This window comes from Nymphalis io, chromosome Z (assembly GCF_905147045.1).
Source record: "Nymphalis io chromosome Z, ilAglIoxx1.1, whole genome shotgun sequence".
NCBI lineage: Eukaryota > Metazoa > Arthropoda > Insecta > Lepidoptera > Nymphalidae > Nymphalis > Nymphalis io.
In genome coordinates, this window is record NC_065918.1 from 8,143,130 (window position 1) to 8,161,054 (window position 17,925).

Genomic DNA, 17,925 nt, shown 5'->3' on the forward strand with positions numbered 1-17,925 from the left:
TCTTGCTTTTCTCTGCTGTGGCGACTTGACGTAGGAAACATTCTTCACTAAACAAAGTTCAGCCAACATGAAAATTACCTTAACATAATTATTACACTCAAGTAATAATCTCTGGTGATGCAAGGTACCACTGGTTCGGAATGTCGATTCTAACTAGATGAACCGGCAAGAATCTCAGTAGTTGCTCTTCAATCCAAATAAATTTATTACGTATGTTAATTAAATACAATTAAATTATTATTTGTCATGTATCAAAACGTATGAACGAAAGTAGTAACGAAGTAACGATTTATAATTTTTCAGCTTTATGATATTGCTTTTGCCTCTTTACGAAATTTTGCGTAGTCATTGGGATTTTCTATTTTGTTTTGTTATTAGTTTGTGTTCCTTAGTGAATTATAATTTACTTCTCTTTTGTGGTTTTCAATATTTGCGTTCTAAGTGACAAATGTAGTAAAAATAATACAATTTGTTTTATTTTCTTATTTAGTAGTATTGTTTCGTATCGTTTCTTGTTAGAAAGCTGCACGGGGAGGCATATAATAAAGGGCACTTTTCTTACAGGAGTAACTAAAACGAGAGCGTGTTGATCCCCTGGATCCCAATTATGCCGAATAATTTGTCATTTCAATTTAAGAGGCTGCAATCTTCCCTAAAGTTGACATTTACAAGGACCATTAATAAGTCACCAGGGCCAAACGCTTAAAGCGGCACGAATTCATTTGGCCATTCCACTGGTGAAAAATAACAAATTATACAATAAATATTCTATACAAGTATATTTACTTAAAATATTTATAGAAATCTTTATACATTTTTTATCTGCTATTAATATTAATTTCTCCCTGGACTCAAGTCTGAAGTCCATGCCGACGAAATTGTATAAAACGAATTATTAGTAGTAATTAGTCATTTATATTTTAAGTATTATTGCTTATTCTCGTACATAAATGGTATGTATATATACATAAATCATAACAATTGCAGACAGCGCGAGATTTATGTTGGTATTAATCTTTTTTTATTTAGCTTTTGTTTATATTAAACCTTTATTATATTATTAATTTTCTTTTATATCTAAAGATAAAATAAAGTAGCGTAGAAATCATGGGTTAAGTTTAGATTGGTTTTATAAAGGAGGAGGGTTCTATGATTTCTGTAATTTATTTTCTAGAACCCTGTTAAATAGTTTACAAGGAGTACGGTCCTTTTTCGAAATAATTACAAACCAAGAATTTATTCCTTCGATTTCGTATATGTACTATATTTCAGTAGTGATTGCTTATTTTAAGGTGGTGGTGGTGTAAGGAGGTGGTAAAAAGCAAAAAAGCTATTTTTTTATTTGATTTTGTATAGGTAAATCCAGTTCGAAGTTAAAATTCAAAAACTGCCTGTAAACTATATTATACTTTCAGGGTTGTCTGATCAAAATATTAAAAACATTAAATTTTCCCGAAAGAAAAAAATCATGAAATCAAGTCCTCAAATCATAACATTTTCTGATTTATACTTGTAAAGTTAAATGTTTTTTTTTTATAAATAATCTAGGGCTGCCTTGAGGTTTTTGTTTGTGAAACTCTTTCTTGTTTTTTTTTTTATTATAATTCTTTTGGCGCTTAATCTACTTTTTTTACGCGAAAAACCAGATCTTCTGTCGCATAGCATCCAAAACTCAAACATATATTTGATTATTAAATCAGTTGCGGTGCTGTGCATTCATTGTATGTAGATAGAACAAGCATAGAAATGAGAGGAACGTTTAAAGGAAACTCAAGTAAAATATAAAATTTTCCCGGTTTTAGGAGAGCTCTACTTAAGAAGATTGAAAACAATGAAATATATCATTGTTTTATGGAAGTTCGTAATAAGAACAACTATCAGCAATAAATATGATTTATTAATCATGCGGTTGTTAGAAAGATAACAGCGGGTATCTATGCGGGTCTGCTAGGACATGAATGTTATTTCATTCTTATATCAACAAATTGTTGATATAAGAATGAAATAATATTCATGTCCTTTTAATATCAACGTTGGTTGGTTCAAATACAGTTTGACCGTAGAACGGATTTTGTACGGCTCTATAATTCACAAAAGGCAAAAAGTCAACCATTGTTAAAACTGTCAAGGTGCAGACCAAAAGGCATAAAGCGTAGCTTTTATGACGATCCTCTTTGTTGACGAATGTCCTCTTTATTTATTAAAGATACACAGTAACCAACTAGGTTTGTGTTTGGTACTCTAGGGATATATCATCTACACGTGTCATTTGTATAAACTCCCTTTTGTCCCACTGCTGGTCAAATCCTCCAGTTAAAACAATTCCTGTCCTGCTAAAAACAATGTTTGGAGCTCGTTCTACCTATCGGATATTTAACCATTGCTGGTCGATGCATATTGAAAATTATATCTATTACTACATGTTTTCATCGCCGCCGTACGAGATGAATAATGCATACAAATTAAGTACGTAAAACTCATTTTTGCGCACCCGGTCTTGAACCCATGATCTTCGGTTACGATTCTTGTGAAAATGATGCCGTTTATGTAAAGTTTAAATTTCGTAGCGATGTATTATTTGCATTTTATTCATGAGCCAGATTTACTTGTTAAAATTCTGACACTTATATAAAAATAAGTTTAAATTCTAAAGTTTTCGTGACACTGAAAAACTTAAAATGGCTATTTCTAAGATGGAGATAAGAAAGGACTTTTTCCTTTCTTGAACTAATAAGAATTTTAATTAGCTGGCGTGCCAATTTAAGAGGTGATAAATTATCCGTTTTGTTTTCGTTTATTAAATCTGAGAAATGTATTAGGTTTTAAATGAATAGTGTTCTTCACAAATATTTAACTTTTAGAAGAAACACGACACGATTTATAAAATTCGCAAAAACAGCAATAATTAGTGTAAAAATGAATTTATCCAGCATTAATTGAAACAAAGTATTCTTTCCCATAAGCCCACTGTGAAAAATCTCTGGGCAATTACCGACTCAGGTGTAGGTGCGTAAATTACAGCTATAACGATCTAACGTGGGGATAAAATGGGATATGAATGTTTCTTACATTAAAAACTATAGTAAATAGGTATTACAGTGAAAATATATTTGAACATATTATTACTGTTACATATATATAATTATAATGATTAATGTAATCTAACATTCGAATGTATACTTATTTGTAATCACCAAATTATGATTGAATATATACAATGCTTAATTATATTTATATAATAGGGTTGATCAATAATTGTAAATATACATTGCATTCTAATTCAGATGATTGCTATTCAATTCACAAAATATATTGAATATGTGATAAGGTTATCCTTTTTTGTGCCATTTAAGATGGTAATTATTCTATATAAATTGATGGTAATTTTATTTAAAAAAAAAGTATTTCATCATTCATTCCCTCAATCTTATAATATTACAATAAGTTTTTTTTATAGTTTAGGTAGGCGGACGAGCATATAGGCCACCCGATGGCTAGTGGTCACCAACGGCTATAGACATTGGCATTGTAACAAATGTTAACCATCGCTTACATCGCCAATGCGCCACCAACCTTGGAAACTAAGGTATTATGTCCCTGTAATTACAGTGGCTCACTCACCCTTCAAACCGGAACACAACAATATCAAGTACTGCTGTTTTGCGGTAGAATATCTGATGAGTGGGTGGTACCTACCTAGACGAGCTTGCACAAAGCCTTACCACCAGTAAAAGGATGACAAGCGATGTATGAACGCATTTACCTACTTTCCGAGCTACGTGGCTATAAATACTGCAAATCATAAAATATTCTGTCTGCTATTGAGAAGTTTTTACATTGAAAATCCTTATAACTATTTCAATGAACAGTATCCTACTAATAAGCCATTTGGATCCAGACCACCAATGTACCTCATAATAATATACATTAGACCGTCAGATTAAAAAAAGGACTACCGTTGTTTTATTTCACTAAAAAATTGAAAATAATAAAATGTGACAATTGACTTCGATATTTTAAGCTCCATCATATTTGTAGATAAATGTATATAAGTATTTATATAATGTGTATAAGTTATTACCGTAACAGTAATTTAATAATAATAGTATACATACGTAACTTGTACTGGCTTAAATACGTAAGCATGTATTTTGATAAATTATAAATATTAAATAATTTTTTCTATGAAATTCGCTTAATTTTAACAGTATATTACATTTGCTACCCTTTTTTATCGCTGGAAAAACGCGTTACGCTTTTCCCCCAAGGGAACAGTGGGGGGGGGGTACGTGGGGCTCGCCGGTACCCACTAACAAAACCAGCGGTACCCTTTCCGTCTTAACGAGTAGCGTCACGGGATCGCTTTTGCATGCTACCGTGCCACATTTGCTACCGCAATTGTTATTTGTCGCAACAAACAAAAACAAAAAGTTTCTTTAATCTCACTAAAATAAGAAACGTCACTTAAACTTTGTAAATTAATAACTTTGACGGATAAATGATTCTCCATATTTCAAAACTTCATTGCTAATTCAAAGTTTGTTAGATTGTAGAGATGAGTTTTATTTTTATAAGGACGTACGTAAACGAAATTGAATTAGAACGAAATGATCGAGCAAGGTCTTTGTTTCGTACTGTTATGTTATTATATATGTAAATATTTACACTACAGAGAAAAACCAAGTTTTCATTTAATCTACTATTTGCGTTTTTGAATGTTTTGCATTTTTATAGAAAAATCGTGGAGAACATCTAAACCTGTAAATAAAAATTAACGTATATATATATATATATATCTTTTTAACGTTATCTGTTATTATTTGAAAAAGTATACCCTAATGTTATAAATGAGAATGTCAATTTGTTTATTTTCACATCTTAACCAATCATTATGAACTTAATTTTTATTCTCAGAATAAAACCCAAAAAAATATGAAAAGTAAATAACAACAAACATTCTTCAAGCATATTCTTTTTATAGGCAATTTATGGTGTCCTGGTTATGGTGTTTAAAAGACGAGAATCTTAAGCTATGATTCCGAGTTTAAGTCCGTGCAAGCATAATTGGATTTTGATGTGCTTAATTTCTGTTTATAATTCATCTTGTACTTGGAGATTAAGGAAACATTATGAGGAAACGTCGTACATTTGCCACGTGTATCCACCAACCCACATTGGAGTAGTGTCCAAACTGTCTCCTCACAAATGAGTGGAGGCTTTGCCCAATAGAGGGTTATATTTGTTTTAACTACCAGTTTGTAACCGTTTTAACCACATCAATAATTAAAACGACAACGAAAAATGACGACTTGGCCGAAAATTGACATCGGCACCAGAGAGAAGTTGAATTCATTAGTACCTAATATTATATCTCTTTCTTATGTTTATAGTGATATTTGTTTCGTTTTCAAATTAGAAATATTACGTGCCCTTAATTGTGGCAACCACAGACAATCTAGTTTATTTCGTCGTAAATACATGTATCATGACGATAAAAATGAGTATATTATATTTCTGAAAAATCTATTTCACAGGCCACTTAGCAATGGTTCGCTTATGGTTTAATTTCGAAATATATTTTGTACGCATTGTTTTATAAGACAACATATATATGTATGTACATATACAGAACAATTACAGGGCTGTGTTATTAGTTCATCCGTATTCAGACCGTTTACTCTGTAATATACCAAATACGTATGTACATATTCCCGTGCGACGCACGAATTGTTTATGTTAACGTTCTTCCAAACATCTTTGTTCATTTTGTCCGAAACTACCTGTCGTAATTACAAAGCTGCAGCAGTTTTGTTTACGGTAAATGTTTTAAAGTTTTTATTTTGGCTTAATACATAACAGAAAATCCTATGTTTTAGAACTAGAGGGGTGAGTAGGTGTAAATTTATCTAATTTATTCGAACTCATATTCAATATAAAAACTAAGAAAACCACAAATCCCAAAATTGATTAAACAAGACGTACATTTAAAATAAAAACTTAAAAATAATATTGAAATATTCACAACGTTTTTGTAGCTTTAGCTACATTACTGTCACTTTTTGCTGCCTCTTTAAATTAAAATAACTATTTATATTATTAATAAATAAATATTGGCTTTGTGCGGTGATAACGTCGACCTACTTAGGATTTGCTTTTGCAATAGCCTTTTGCTTTTAGAGTTTCAGAGATTAATTTACTATAGGAAGTTAAAAAAATACAACGTTGTAGTTAAATACGATTTTATTTGGTTAAGAGTTTACCGCAAAATAAAATCGTACATCGTAGTGTACAGTTAAAGGAACAATAACGTCCCCATAATGACAACTAAATTTATCTACACATAATTTTTAAATTATTTTTATGTGTTTTACTACGCGCAGTTGTAAATGTAAGTAAAAAGATTTAAATGAAAGAAGCTGTATAAGTTTGAGTGAAAGACTGATTGTCATTTAAATTTCTCCAAATAACAATTTTCAAGGTATTTAATTAAAAAATATTATATACCCGTTGCTTTATCGATACAGCAATTTTGTTATTACTAATGGTATTTTAATTTGGCTTTCGCTAATGAATACTTATATTATATCATTGAGATGTAATGTAAGAAACGTTAATTACTAAATATATTAGTAAATACTCATTAGGACAAATTTAATAATGTTTCTCAGTACGGCAGTTACTGTTTATTAAGATAAATTTGAATAATTAATCGAATATTTTAGAAAGTAAGTGTTTTAAATAAATATTTACCGGTCAGAACCAAATCAATTTAACATGGACCATTTTACAGTGGACAATACACATAACTGTTGTGAATCAAAGGTAGCTTCAGTCACCTCAAAATAAAATAAGGATCAAAGTCCAAATTTTAATTAGTGCTGGCTGAAGAAAATTTGAATCCAAAAGAACAATGCCTGTCTAATATAGTTAAATAACTCGATCTCATTACATTTCAAGTGCACAACTGCCTTAATGATTTAACATAAACTTTAATCTTATCTTCTGTAATAGCCTTACTTGTTATAATACTGTTTATTAACAAAATATACATATATTAAACGCTTTCCTATCACATAAATATAACGTGTATTCATATACTTGTTAAATATAGTTTACTTAATCCTCTGTTTCCAATGTTTTTTAAGTCACATAAGAAAGGTACCTTGGTACAGACCGGGATTGTGTGGGATGCGTAAGACGCACTAAAAACCACTGCGATGGCCGTCTTCGGTACGGATCTGAGTGGCTACGGGGTCGTGTCGCTAAAAAGCGTAGTATCTAGCTCCAAGCCACATTCAGTTTTTCTCTTGGTAGTACTTGTATTACCTATTAACAAAATTGATAATGACATCATAACATTGATCCCACATATATATTAGTATGGCATAGTAAATAGGTACTCTACTCCAGCAACCCAATAAGTCATAACAAAGGACATTACTAGACAAGACGTTATAATGTAGTTGTAGTATCAAACTCTACAACTTCATCTCGTAAGCAGATTTGAAACGGTATCACGACGAGACATACTAATGCATCAACCGAGATCAAGCTATATAGCCTCAGACCCAACCCGACGAATTATCCCTAGACAATCCTTATCCGCCTGAATATATTCAGTACAGCGCCCGCACAACGCAGCAACATATTATTATCAATATAGAATACTAGCTTTCGGCCGCGGCTTCGCCCGCATGTTTTGGAGGGGACAGGTGCTAGGTATAAAAAATTTACTTTCCTGGGGTTCAAGATAGCTTCATACGAAATTTAATCAAAATTTCTTCAGTGAGAGCGTGATAGACAGAAAAGAGTTACTTGCACATTTATTATAATAGTTTACATTAAGAGCGCGTGGTTCTTCTACATATACTATATTTATCCGTAACCCGTAACAGCCTGTGAATGTCCCACTGCTGGGCTAAAGGCCTCCTCTCCTCTTTTTGAGGAGAAGGTTTGGAGCTTATTCCACCACGCTGCTCCAATGCGGGTTGGTAGAATTCACATGTGGCAGAATTTCAGTGAAATTAGACACATGCAGGTTTCCTCACGATGTTTTCCTTCACCGTAAAGCACGAGATGAATTATAATCACAAATTAAGCACATGAAAATTCAGTGGTGCTTGCCCGGGTTTGAACTGTGGTAAGAACACGTGAATCTTAACTATATTTATACATACTACAAACTATATATCTACTAATATAGTTTTAACTAACTATATTGGCTTAAGTCATATCGCTGAGATTTATCTTTAATGTAATTTTTCTTCTAACTTTATAAATTTAATATCCAACAACCTAGCGTTTATCTCGTTTGTGTAGAAAGTTCATAAAAGAGTTTTCAACTTTACCTACCTTGAAAGTAAAGTATTAGAACGGAACTAAGCGAACTGCTCGGAAGAACTGTGCAAAGAGCATCACTGTTTGTTTAAGTCCCCTATACCGATTAAACTACCTGTTTTTTTTCTTCAGTCAGTTACCGGTGTATGACTTCGTGACAAAGTATCATGAACTCAACATTAAATCTTTCGCTTAGCGCTAATATTTTGTATTGCCGTGTCCTGTTTGTTGTTTAAAATTGTGGGCATAAGGGATGTATTATTTAAGTATTATTATCGGCAGCGTATGAGTTGTGTAAGAAATATTTGTTACATCAGGAAGTATATTGTCCTACGTCTTCTAATTTGATAACTTATTTTATTAGTTAGGCAGACTGGCAAGTGGGCGGCCGGATGGTAAGTGTCACCATCGTCTTTAGACATTAGCGCCGGCAAAAATATGAGGCACTCTTTATATCGCCAATACGTCACAAACCTTGGGAACTGTGATGTTATGTCCCTTGTGCCTGTAGTTACAATAGCTCACTCACCCTTAAATCCGGAACACAACAATATTAAGTGTTGCTGCTTAGCAGTAGAATATTTGAACAGTTGGTGGTACCTACACAAACGAGCTTGCGCAAAGCCATCACATCACCTTCAGCTTATTTACTAATCATATTATGTACCAATAGCAAGCGAAGTAAAGATAAACAAACCTTTAATTTACATATTCCGTGAAATTGGCTTATGACTCCGCTATATTGTGTACTACAGACAGTTTTTAATTCATATATATATTTTTAATAAAACAACAATACTCCGCTTATCTACTCATATAAATTTTAATTTTAATTTCAAAGTTCCGATAACAAATTTCCCGACATTCAAAATACCCATTTTTTTGCAAATCCATATTTCATATTGCATATGGATTTGTACGTTGATATTCGCACGTAGTCCTAAACTTTGGGATTCTTTTTAAATGCAATTTTAGTATAAGATTACTTACAAGGGTTGTTTTTAATATTGTTATTCTGTTGAAAAAAAGCAGTGAAATAATTACTACAAATATAGATGTTCAATAAGTGTGCTTGTATATTATTCTTTTTTTATCTGGTTCAAAGAAAATTACTCTACGTAAGTAATATTTATTATGTCATTTTGACTCGATCAATGTGGGTTCGACTAGGGTCAGATTTAGCTCAAAATCTTTGATGTACCTACGAGTAAATTTAAACTATTCTGTGTTAGAAATTCCATTTAACTATATAAGCGAAGATATCGTATTGGATAGAATAATTAGTACTTAGCTGAATATCTTCAATTAAAATCCAAGGAGGCACCAATAAGTTAGCAAGTGCCTAACTCGTGTTGATTCCTCTTTTGTACTTTGTACTACAATATTGTTCTCAGGCACTCAGCTTCAAAGAACAATATCGTAGAAAAAAATAGCACATGTTCATTTAATTTCTTTCACAACTGTATCCTACCAAACTACTTCGGAGAGAAATCATGGTATAAGATCCAAATCTTTTTATTAAGAGAATAATAGTCTTTGCCCAGCTATGGGACACCTGCAAGCTGTTATTCTACTTCTTACGTTTTATAATAAAATATGTTAAATATCTTTCTCGAGTATAAGGAAATCAAATCATATAAGATTTCCTTACATAATAAATGTTATTTTAGCAGGAGTAGGCCAAGGCTGTCGCATTCTAACTGAATGAACGAATCGTTGAAATCCAGTATTAAAATATGCGAGCGTAATGGGAAAAGAATTTGAATCTGAAATCCTTTAGATACAAAATCACAATATCATGGGCACTTTATAAGATAATATAATTATTAGAACAAGTTAAATTTTTGTTTATATAAATGCATATTATGCTTTTTGTACATAATATGTATGATTTAAAAACGAGGTTGTGCCCATTCATAGGCATTGTATATGAAGACACAGTTGTACGAACATCCTCTGGGAACTGTAACATTATTTTTAAATGTACCTCTAGTTACTGCTGCTTTATACGTTGACCCAAAATATAATAGTGTCTAATGTCATATGGAGATTTAATACACAATAATGTTTCTTTGTAAAGAATAGACCAATAAAATAAATTAAAAAAAAAAGACTTACAAGACCTTAATAATAAAAATAATAAAATAATTTATTTCGACCAAATTTGTGTATATGATGCAAGACAATAAATAATAAAAAGACAAAAATTACAATAATAATAATATTTTACAGATTTTACATCATAATACCAAATTAAATTAAATAATATTGAATAAATTTTAATTTTTTTAAAGCTCTTGATATGTCATCAAAAAATTAATAACATTCGTATATAAGGATGTTTAAAATACAAACTATATTTATATGTAGATATTAACAAATATACTGCCGCGATAGTCAAGTAAAGAGATATAAGGCCGCAGATTCCGAGGTCCTGGGTTCAAACCTCAGGTAGAGTTAATAAAGAGTTATTGGGTTTTTTTTGGTTATGTTACAAGTGAGTACAATCCCATGCCTCAGAAAGCACGTAAAAGTCCGGTACTTGAGCTCTTCCCGACCGTGTCGGATTGCCGTCCCATCGGATTATGAAAGTGATGGAACAGAAAGTGCATCTGTGTTTGTGCACACATTGCATTGCTCAGTTGGCTAATCTCTCTTGAGATTGGCCCCCGTGGCCGAAATCCTAAATAGGGGGTAAAATAAATAATAATAAGTTATAGAATAATTTGATTGTGAAGATTGTGTTAGAGATATTAATGAATTATTAATAACAATATATATTAAAAACGCTATCAGATTTATTAAAGAAGCTTTAGCGGCAACTTAAGGTCTTTCCGTGCTTCTCTCTATCTTTCTACTCTATTGCCAAACAGTAGTAGGTACTTGTTGTATTGTTGTATACAGGTTTAAATTGTGAGTGAACCAGTGCTCGTTATTTTAACAAAAAACATAATTTCTTATATTTATTTAAATACAGCTAAGGGCATAATTAAGGGGACAATGGACCCCAAAGGCAATTGCCCTATCCGGAGAATTTAACTACGTTTTTAAAAAGCGATGTATTTTTATTAAATATATATTAAATTTTACTTTACAAAATATATATTCATGTATCAATTTACTTTAATAGCACCCGAGCTGCTAGGGGTCGGGTCGTATATTTTTAGAACCAGTTTCTAATGAGGACGGTTCTAATTTACGCTTAAACATTGAAATCGGTTTGACACACACTTATTTAATACCTTAGAAAGTTGGAAATGTTTTTTCTAGTGTTCGTATGTGGATTTAATAAAAGTAATTACTCTCGTTTATTTAAGAGTCTATACTCATAGAGATCTCTTCCTTCACTCTTCGGTCTTTTTTGCGGTCATATTCCATTTATCCAATAAAAATCGCGTCACTTATCATCCGTAGTTAGTTCTATGTCGTTCTATTCTAATCAGATTAAGCATATTATATAAAGCAGATGTACTATGGTAAATCTTATTGAGAACTATTTATAATCCCACGTTTGAAATTGTACTTATTTCGGTTGAGTGCGCTTTTCATTATACTCATACCAACGTTTTTAATTATGCACGAGTATAATTACTATAGTATTGAACTGTGAATGTATGTTTGTGTACTGTGCGTCTTAACGTTAAGTTGATCAATATAACACGAAGATAAATATATACATTAGATCATGTACATTTCAGAGACATTTTTGATACATATATATATATATATATTTTCGCTTTGAAAACACCCAAACGACAATATTCCCTCAAACTACGTGATAAACTCTATAAAATTAACTTATTTGTTTCACTTGGCAATTTAAACAACTCAGCGGGTTAGCGTGGCATATAGATGAATAAAAAAAAACGTTTAAAATTTCTCAAGGTTTTGGCACCGACTTCGAACACTTTTGTACTATATTTAAAACTTTTTGTTTGTTATTGTTGTTTTGAAAATTCTGTTTTTGAAATATATTTTTTTAAAAGTTATGTGTAGTGATTGTGTAACAGGAAAGCTGCTTTATTTGAATATTATAAAGTGTGTGTTATAGAAATTTACGTTAGCATTTGTTTTTTGCCAAGACAAGTATTTATATACAATGTCAAGGTAGGTAGGTTTGTACCTATATCGAATAGGATTAATATATTTTGAAACCTTTAGTGTGAACTAAACAGGTTATCCGGCCTTTCTCATAAAAAAGTCCTGTAAAAATAAGCTACATATAAACACACGATATATTTATTCTTGTTCATTTAATATTATTTTTTTTTTATTTATAATTGGAATATTCTAAATGTATGGTTCACTGTTGAAATTCTATTTTAATTTAGCAAATGTTTTTTGTTTTTAATTTTAAAAACAACTAATAAGAACAAGACTAGGCTTGGAGCGGGTGCCGAAAATGTGCCGTTTGTCAATAAGAAAGATTGAATTTTAATGGTTGAGGCATATGGGGTATTGCTGATTGAAGGTACTCACTGTCACGAACCGGCTTTCATTTGAGTTTAATTAAATAAACTGTAATAATTTTAAGTGAATTAATTTATTAGTCTTAAGTGTTGTTAAACTATTAAGAAGTAATTGTTTGTTTACACTTGTGTTTCATCCAATAACAAACCCACAAAGCCCTGTGACAACTAACAAAGATATTGCTGAAATAATGCTTCTTCAAACATGTACATATGTAAAACTACATACGGATTGCGTACCACTATTATTGGAGTCAGTTAAAAACACAAACGTGTTCATTTGTGTTAGCATAGAGTTTGGACGGAGGCAATGTAATTTCATAAATTATCCACTAAGGGCGGTGCACGGTTCTCCATATAAATTTTTCTTTAACGCGGACGTGATAATTTGTGTTTAAATTTCGCTCTTGGGCATAAAGCTCATTTCACATGAAATCTTTACTTTTATATGGAATTTATTTTGCTGTATCCTTTATTATTTTTAGCTAGCGACCGGACCTGCAGTTGCAGGTAGCCCGAATAAGACATAAGAGTAATTACAGTGGCTTTTGTTGTATTCATATATTCTTTATCGGAGGTAAAATATCGTATTAGTACCTTGACCAAACTTTCTTGAGAAACAAACTACCTATTGAAAACAAAATCAATCCTCAGAAAAGTTTCTAGTATGAGGGGAAATATGTGCTACATAAAAAATATCACGTCAAACCCGGCAGATGTAAAACACTACAAGAATTTATAATAAAAGTAATCCAATAAATAAATTTCGAATAAAATAATCAAAAACATGGTATTTTGTTAATAAAATATTTATTTTATAAACAAAATACCATGTTTTTGTTAGCAAGGAAGTATAAAGTACATACACAAGAGAGTAAAGAGCGGCACTCGAGAAGATTCGTGACGGCATAGAAGACAGTCGTGCCGTTTGCCGTCACGGTATCCGAGTCGGTCTTACCCCCATGGCACGCTAATAGGTGCTTCACATCAACATTTTTTTTTATGATTATTTCAACATATTATTACAATTATGAGGTTGTACGGGTATTTGCCATAGGAGCTATTAAGGCTAATAATCTTCAGTAAGCCTTCACTCTTGTTAATTAAAGGTGTCGAGATTCAAAGCAGATTTTCTTGATTCGTAACAAAAACGAAGGCTATAATGAGTATTTGTATTTCAAACAAATTAGTACTAAATTTTCGATCAAAGCTTTTGGTTTTTAATTCCTAATGAAGTTGCTTTAGTAAATAACGTTTCTAAAGACGTTCTATCCAAAAAATCAAGGTCAAATTAAATAAAGAGCTTATAATATAGTCATAAATGTTACTAAAAATATATATATCCGTCCATTATTTTTAAGTAAAAAAAAGTATTTGTTTGTGTCCATGTCAATAAATAATACGGATCGTATAGTTTACGCCATCAGTTAACTTATGTAGTACGTTTTATTATTAGTGGAGTTAAGGTATATTGATTTGATTTGAATATTTTGTCACAGATTATTATTATTATAGTTAGCAATTATTTCGAATTAATAAATATTTCACGTTAAGATGACGGGTGATAGTTACGTTTATATTGGCTGTGGTATCAGAGTTAAATACAATTGTATTAAAATAAGGGTCGTTACTCCGCCTTGTCTCTGGCATCTGTACGTTTAATTGGTTTGGTCCAACGTTACCAAATAATATTATGGTATAGTTAATATAATAGAGTATTCAATTTAGCTCAGCTTTGTTTCTTATGTCAGTATCTTAAAGTTTAATTGTGAAGATCATTTCGTTTGACGTATATGCGATACCAGTGCGTGTGCGAATTGCGAATAAATTAATTCAACTTATTTTTAACAACATTATATATTGCGAACGATTATTTAAACACTCAACTGCCTCATTAGTGGCTAGATATACGACTGCAGATCCGATGGTCTTGGGTTCAAATACCAGGTCAGCCAATAAAAAGTTATTGAATTTTTTTGTCAATAAATCTCAATAGCAACCCGGAGTCTGGAAGTTTGAAGTGTGTACACTGCCGTGCCTCGGAAAGCACGTAAAGCCCTTGGTCCTGCGCCTGAACTCTTTCCGGTCATGTCGGATTGCCGTCGGGTTATGAGAGTTAGGGAATATAGAGTGCTCCTGTGTTTGCTCATATTCTTGTGTACTTTAATATGTCCTGCGAAGTTAGCTAATCTCTCTTGAGATTGGCCACCGTGGCCAAAATCTGTCTGGGCGACTATTATTATTGTTTAAACACAAAACTGTTCACATAAAATCTGGAAATATTCCAACAGCTCATTTCCAGCACATGGTTATTTCCTAGAAAATCCGTGTGTTTACGCTTAACGTTTTAAATTTAATATACTTAAGCACATAGCTGTGTTAAAACGTATATATAATTTTCACTCGTTCCGTCATTTTTAAATAATTTTAAAACCATTAAAACCTTATTTGTCATTTTATTACGTGATATTTTTAAACGCTTTGTAACGTTTTGTTTCATTATTTTTCAATATAACTGATGCAATATCGGAAAACTGTTTAAATATAATGCGAATCTACGGACCCTGGTATAAACTTAACTCGTGCTATAGCAAATGAACAATTGTGATCACGTAAAAACACTTTTTGATTGTGATTTTAAGTTTTAACACATTATGTAATTAACATATATTATACATATTTGTATTTTTCAATTTCAATTTTTAGGTATCTGTTTAGCCTAAGGGTTGACTGGCAGAAAATGCCTTCAGGCATTAAGTCCGTCCTTTGTTCCATCAGCATATTGTAATGGTCAATAAAGTAAATAAAAAATAATAATACATAAGTGATAGAAATCAATCCTTTTCAAAAATATTTTTCATTTTCAAAATAACTGAAATAAATAAAAAGGAGTTACAAGATCTGTGTGTGGGTTGAAATCGTGTGAAGTGACAAAGAGAATTTCGCTAAGCTCCTCAAGCCGAGTAGCGTCAATCCTATGGCAACAGGGATCGAACTCATCAGCAGAATAATTCCTAAGACGAGATGGCGTCAGGCTGGCGACCGGAAGCCTGCCAAATATTTTTTTCATGCAGTTTGCACAAATAGGATACGAGCAAGAGCAATAAGGTGATGATAGTGATAAAAATATTATAATAAAAATTACATTTTATGATGTAAACAAAAATAAGTTGGTAATTAAAAAGTAATGATTTCTATATTTTTTTATTCGTTGCTCTTACAATATAACGCTTCGTATTACGAAATACAAGTAGTACAGTAAAAAAATATCCATCAATTGTTCAATACTAGTAAGATAATAAATGAATGACATAATTTTTTTACGATTCCTGAGATATATATATATATATTGTAATAAAACTTTTAAAATAAATAAATTGATTGACGATTTATAAAAATAATTTAATATGTTCTAAATTTTATTTGCATCTTTTATCAAAATCGGTGTTGATGTAGATTTAGTTTTATTTAGATTTAATTATTTCTTCACGTTAAATAAAATTATTTCTTATCAGCACTTTTTATAACAACTCTTTTATTCATAGTTTTGAAAATAGAATTAAATAAGTAAGTTATGATTTAGTTAAGTAATATTTCGTATTTGTAATAAATATATCAAAATCGACTAAAATGAAAACTTTTTTTTACATCACTTCATACAACACGGAGATTGTTTTCTGAATTCGCTTGTGTTTTGTAAGTATAACGTCAGTCATCCTTGTGTGAACAATAGCCTATTGTAACGGATGTAGGTACAATAGAAAACTCGATTATAACACTACAATATTTCACCTCGATGATTAAACAAGCTATTCAGTCCTTTACACTTTGGCCATGATAAATTTAATTGTTTTTTAAATAATATATTGGACTAACATTTGTAATAATTTTAACGTTTAAATTACTTCTTATTTTTTTTATTTTTTGTTTCGTTTTAAATTTTTTTATTTTATTTGAGCACAAAAATATTTAATAAATCATAATTATTACTCAGATATTTTTTTATGACGACTAAAAACAATTATTGAATTTAACAGAAAATATTCACCGTATTTTTAGAACTGTATTGATAAAAAGTATAGTTTTAATTTAGGTGTTTTTTATTTATTTAAATATAAAAAAATATTTTTTGAATACTTTTGTTTTTTTTTTAAATATAAGTTCGTACTTACCAGGGTCGTGTTTGCGAGCGTTAGTTTGCGCGAGCGACATGAGTCTGGCGTGTTTAACACACCAGTTTCGCGCGGATACTGGCGGTACCAAACGAATCGTTTGAAACGATGGCTTTCGGCGGGATTCTCACGACGTGAACAGTGATGTCCCGCCAAAGGACTCTGACATTTAACCCAATGTCGATATCATTATTAATTCGATAAAATACATTTCATCATGTAATTTTTTCGTGTAATTTAAGTAAAATTATAACTATGGTATTATTTTTTGATTTCAATTTACATAAATTAACAAAACGCTCCATATATTTTTTTAAATATTATCTAATGTATTTAAGTTATTTTAAATATATATTATACTTTATGAAAATATTTTCATTAAAATTCATGATGTTAACTTAAAGGCAAATATGTGGAAATCCCTTTGAATTCGTTTACAATCTCAGTTATAAGTTTATTTTCTTCATGGTTGTTGAGTACAGTCTCATCCCTACTTTTTGACGCATGCGTAAAAGGTACTAAAACGATTGCCGGGTAGACTTAGCGCGTTGATTGATTCACGAAGTTGTGCGCAGGTTAACTCACCCGGCACGTGCCTTAAGTAACGCACTTCCAACCTCAAAGGTCTTCTTACCTCCCTTTATTCACGAAACTCGTACTAAAACATCTCCGCTCTTAAAGGTCCACTAAAATTGGACAGCTCTATCTCCGCATTTAAAGTGAATGCGCGTCAGTTGATTGCAACTATAACGGACTTGCGAATTCAAGATAAACTAACACGTAGTTCTAAACTTTGTTAACTTTCGTAGCGACAGGAAACTTGCTTTGTCTAAATATGTAAACATTGAACGATAACACTCCTAAGGATTTTATTATATAGTATATGATAAAAAAGGTTTGGTTTTACTAAATATATCTAACTAAATAAATTATTTTTGCATAAAACG

The 17,925-nt window shown here is 31.2% G+C and overlaps 1 protein-coding gene across 2 annotated transcripts in view; it reads right to left on the reverse strand.

Moving 5' to 3' along the window:
* Nucleotides 1-17,045, reverse strand: part of LOC126780733 (dipeptidase 1-like) — a 74,989-nt gene extending 57,944 nt beyond the window's left edge. The window contains exon 1 of one of the 2 annotated variants that reach the window (XM_050505401.1): nt 16,979-17,045. In XM_050505401.1, coding sequence (XP_050361358.1) covers nt 16,979-17,018 — 40 coding nt within the window. In that variant the 5' untranslated portion in view covers nt 17,019-17,045. The remainder of the gene's footprint in view (nt 1-16,978) is intronic. The other variant, XM_050505402.1, reaches the window with a different exon arrangement.
* Between the last annotated feature and the right edge of the window lie 880 nt (nt 17,046-17,925).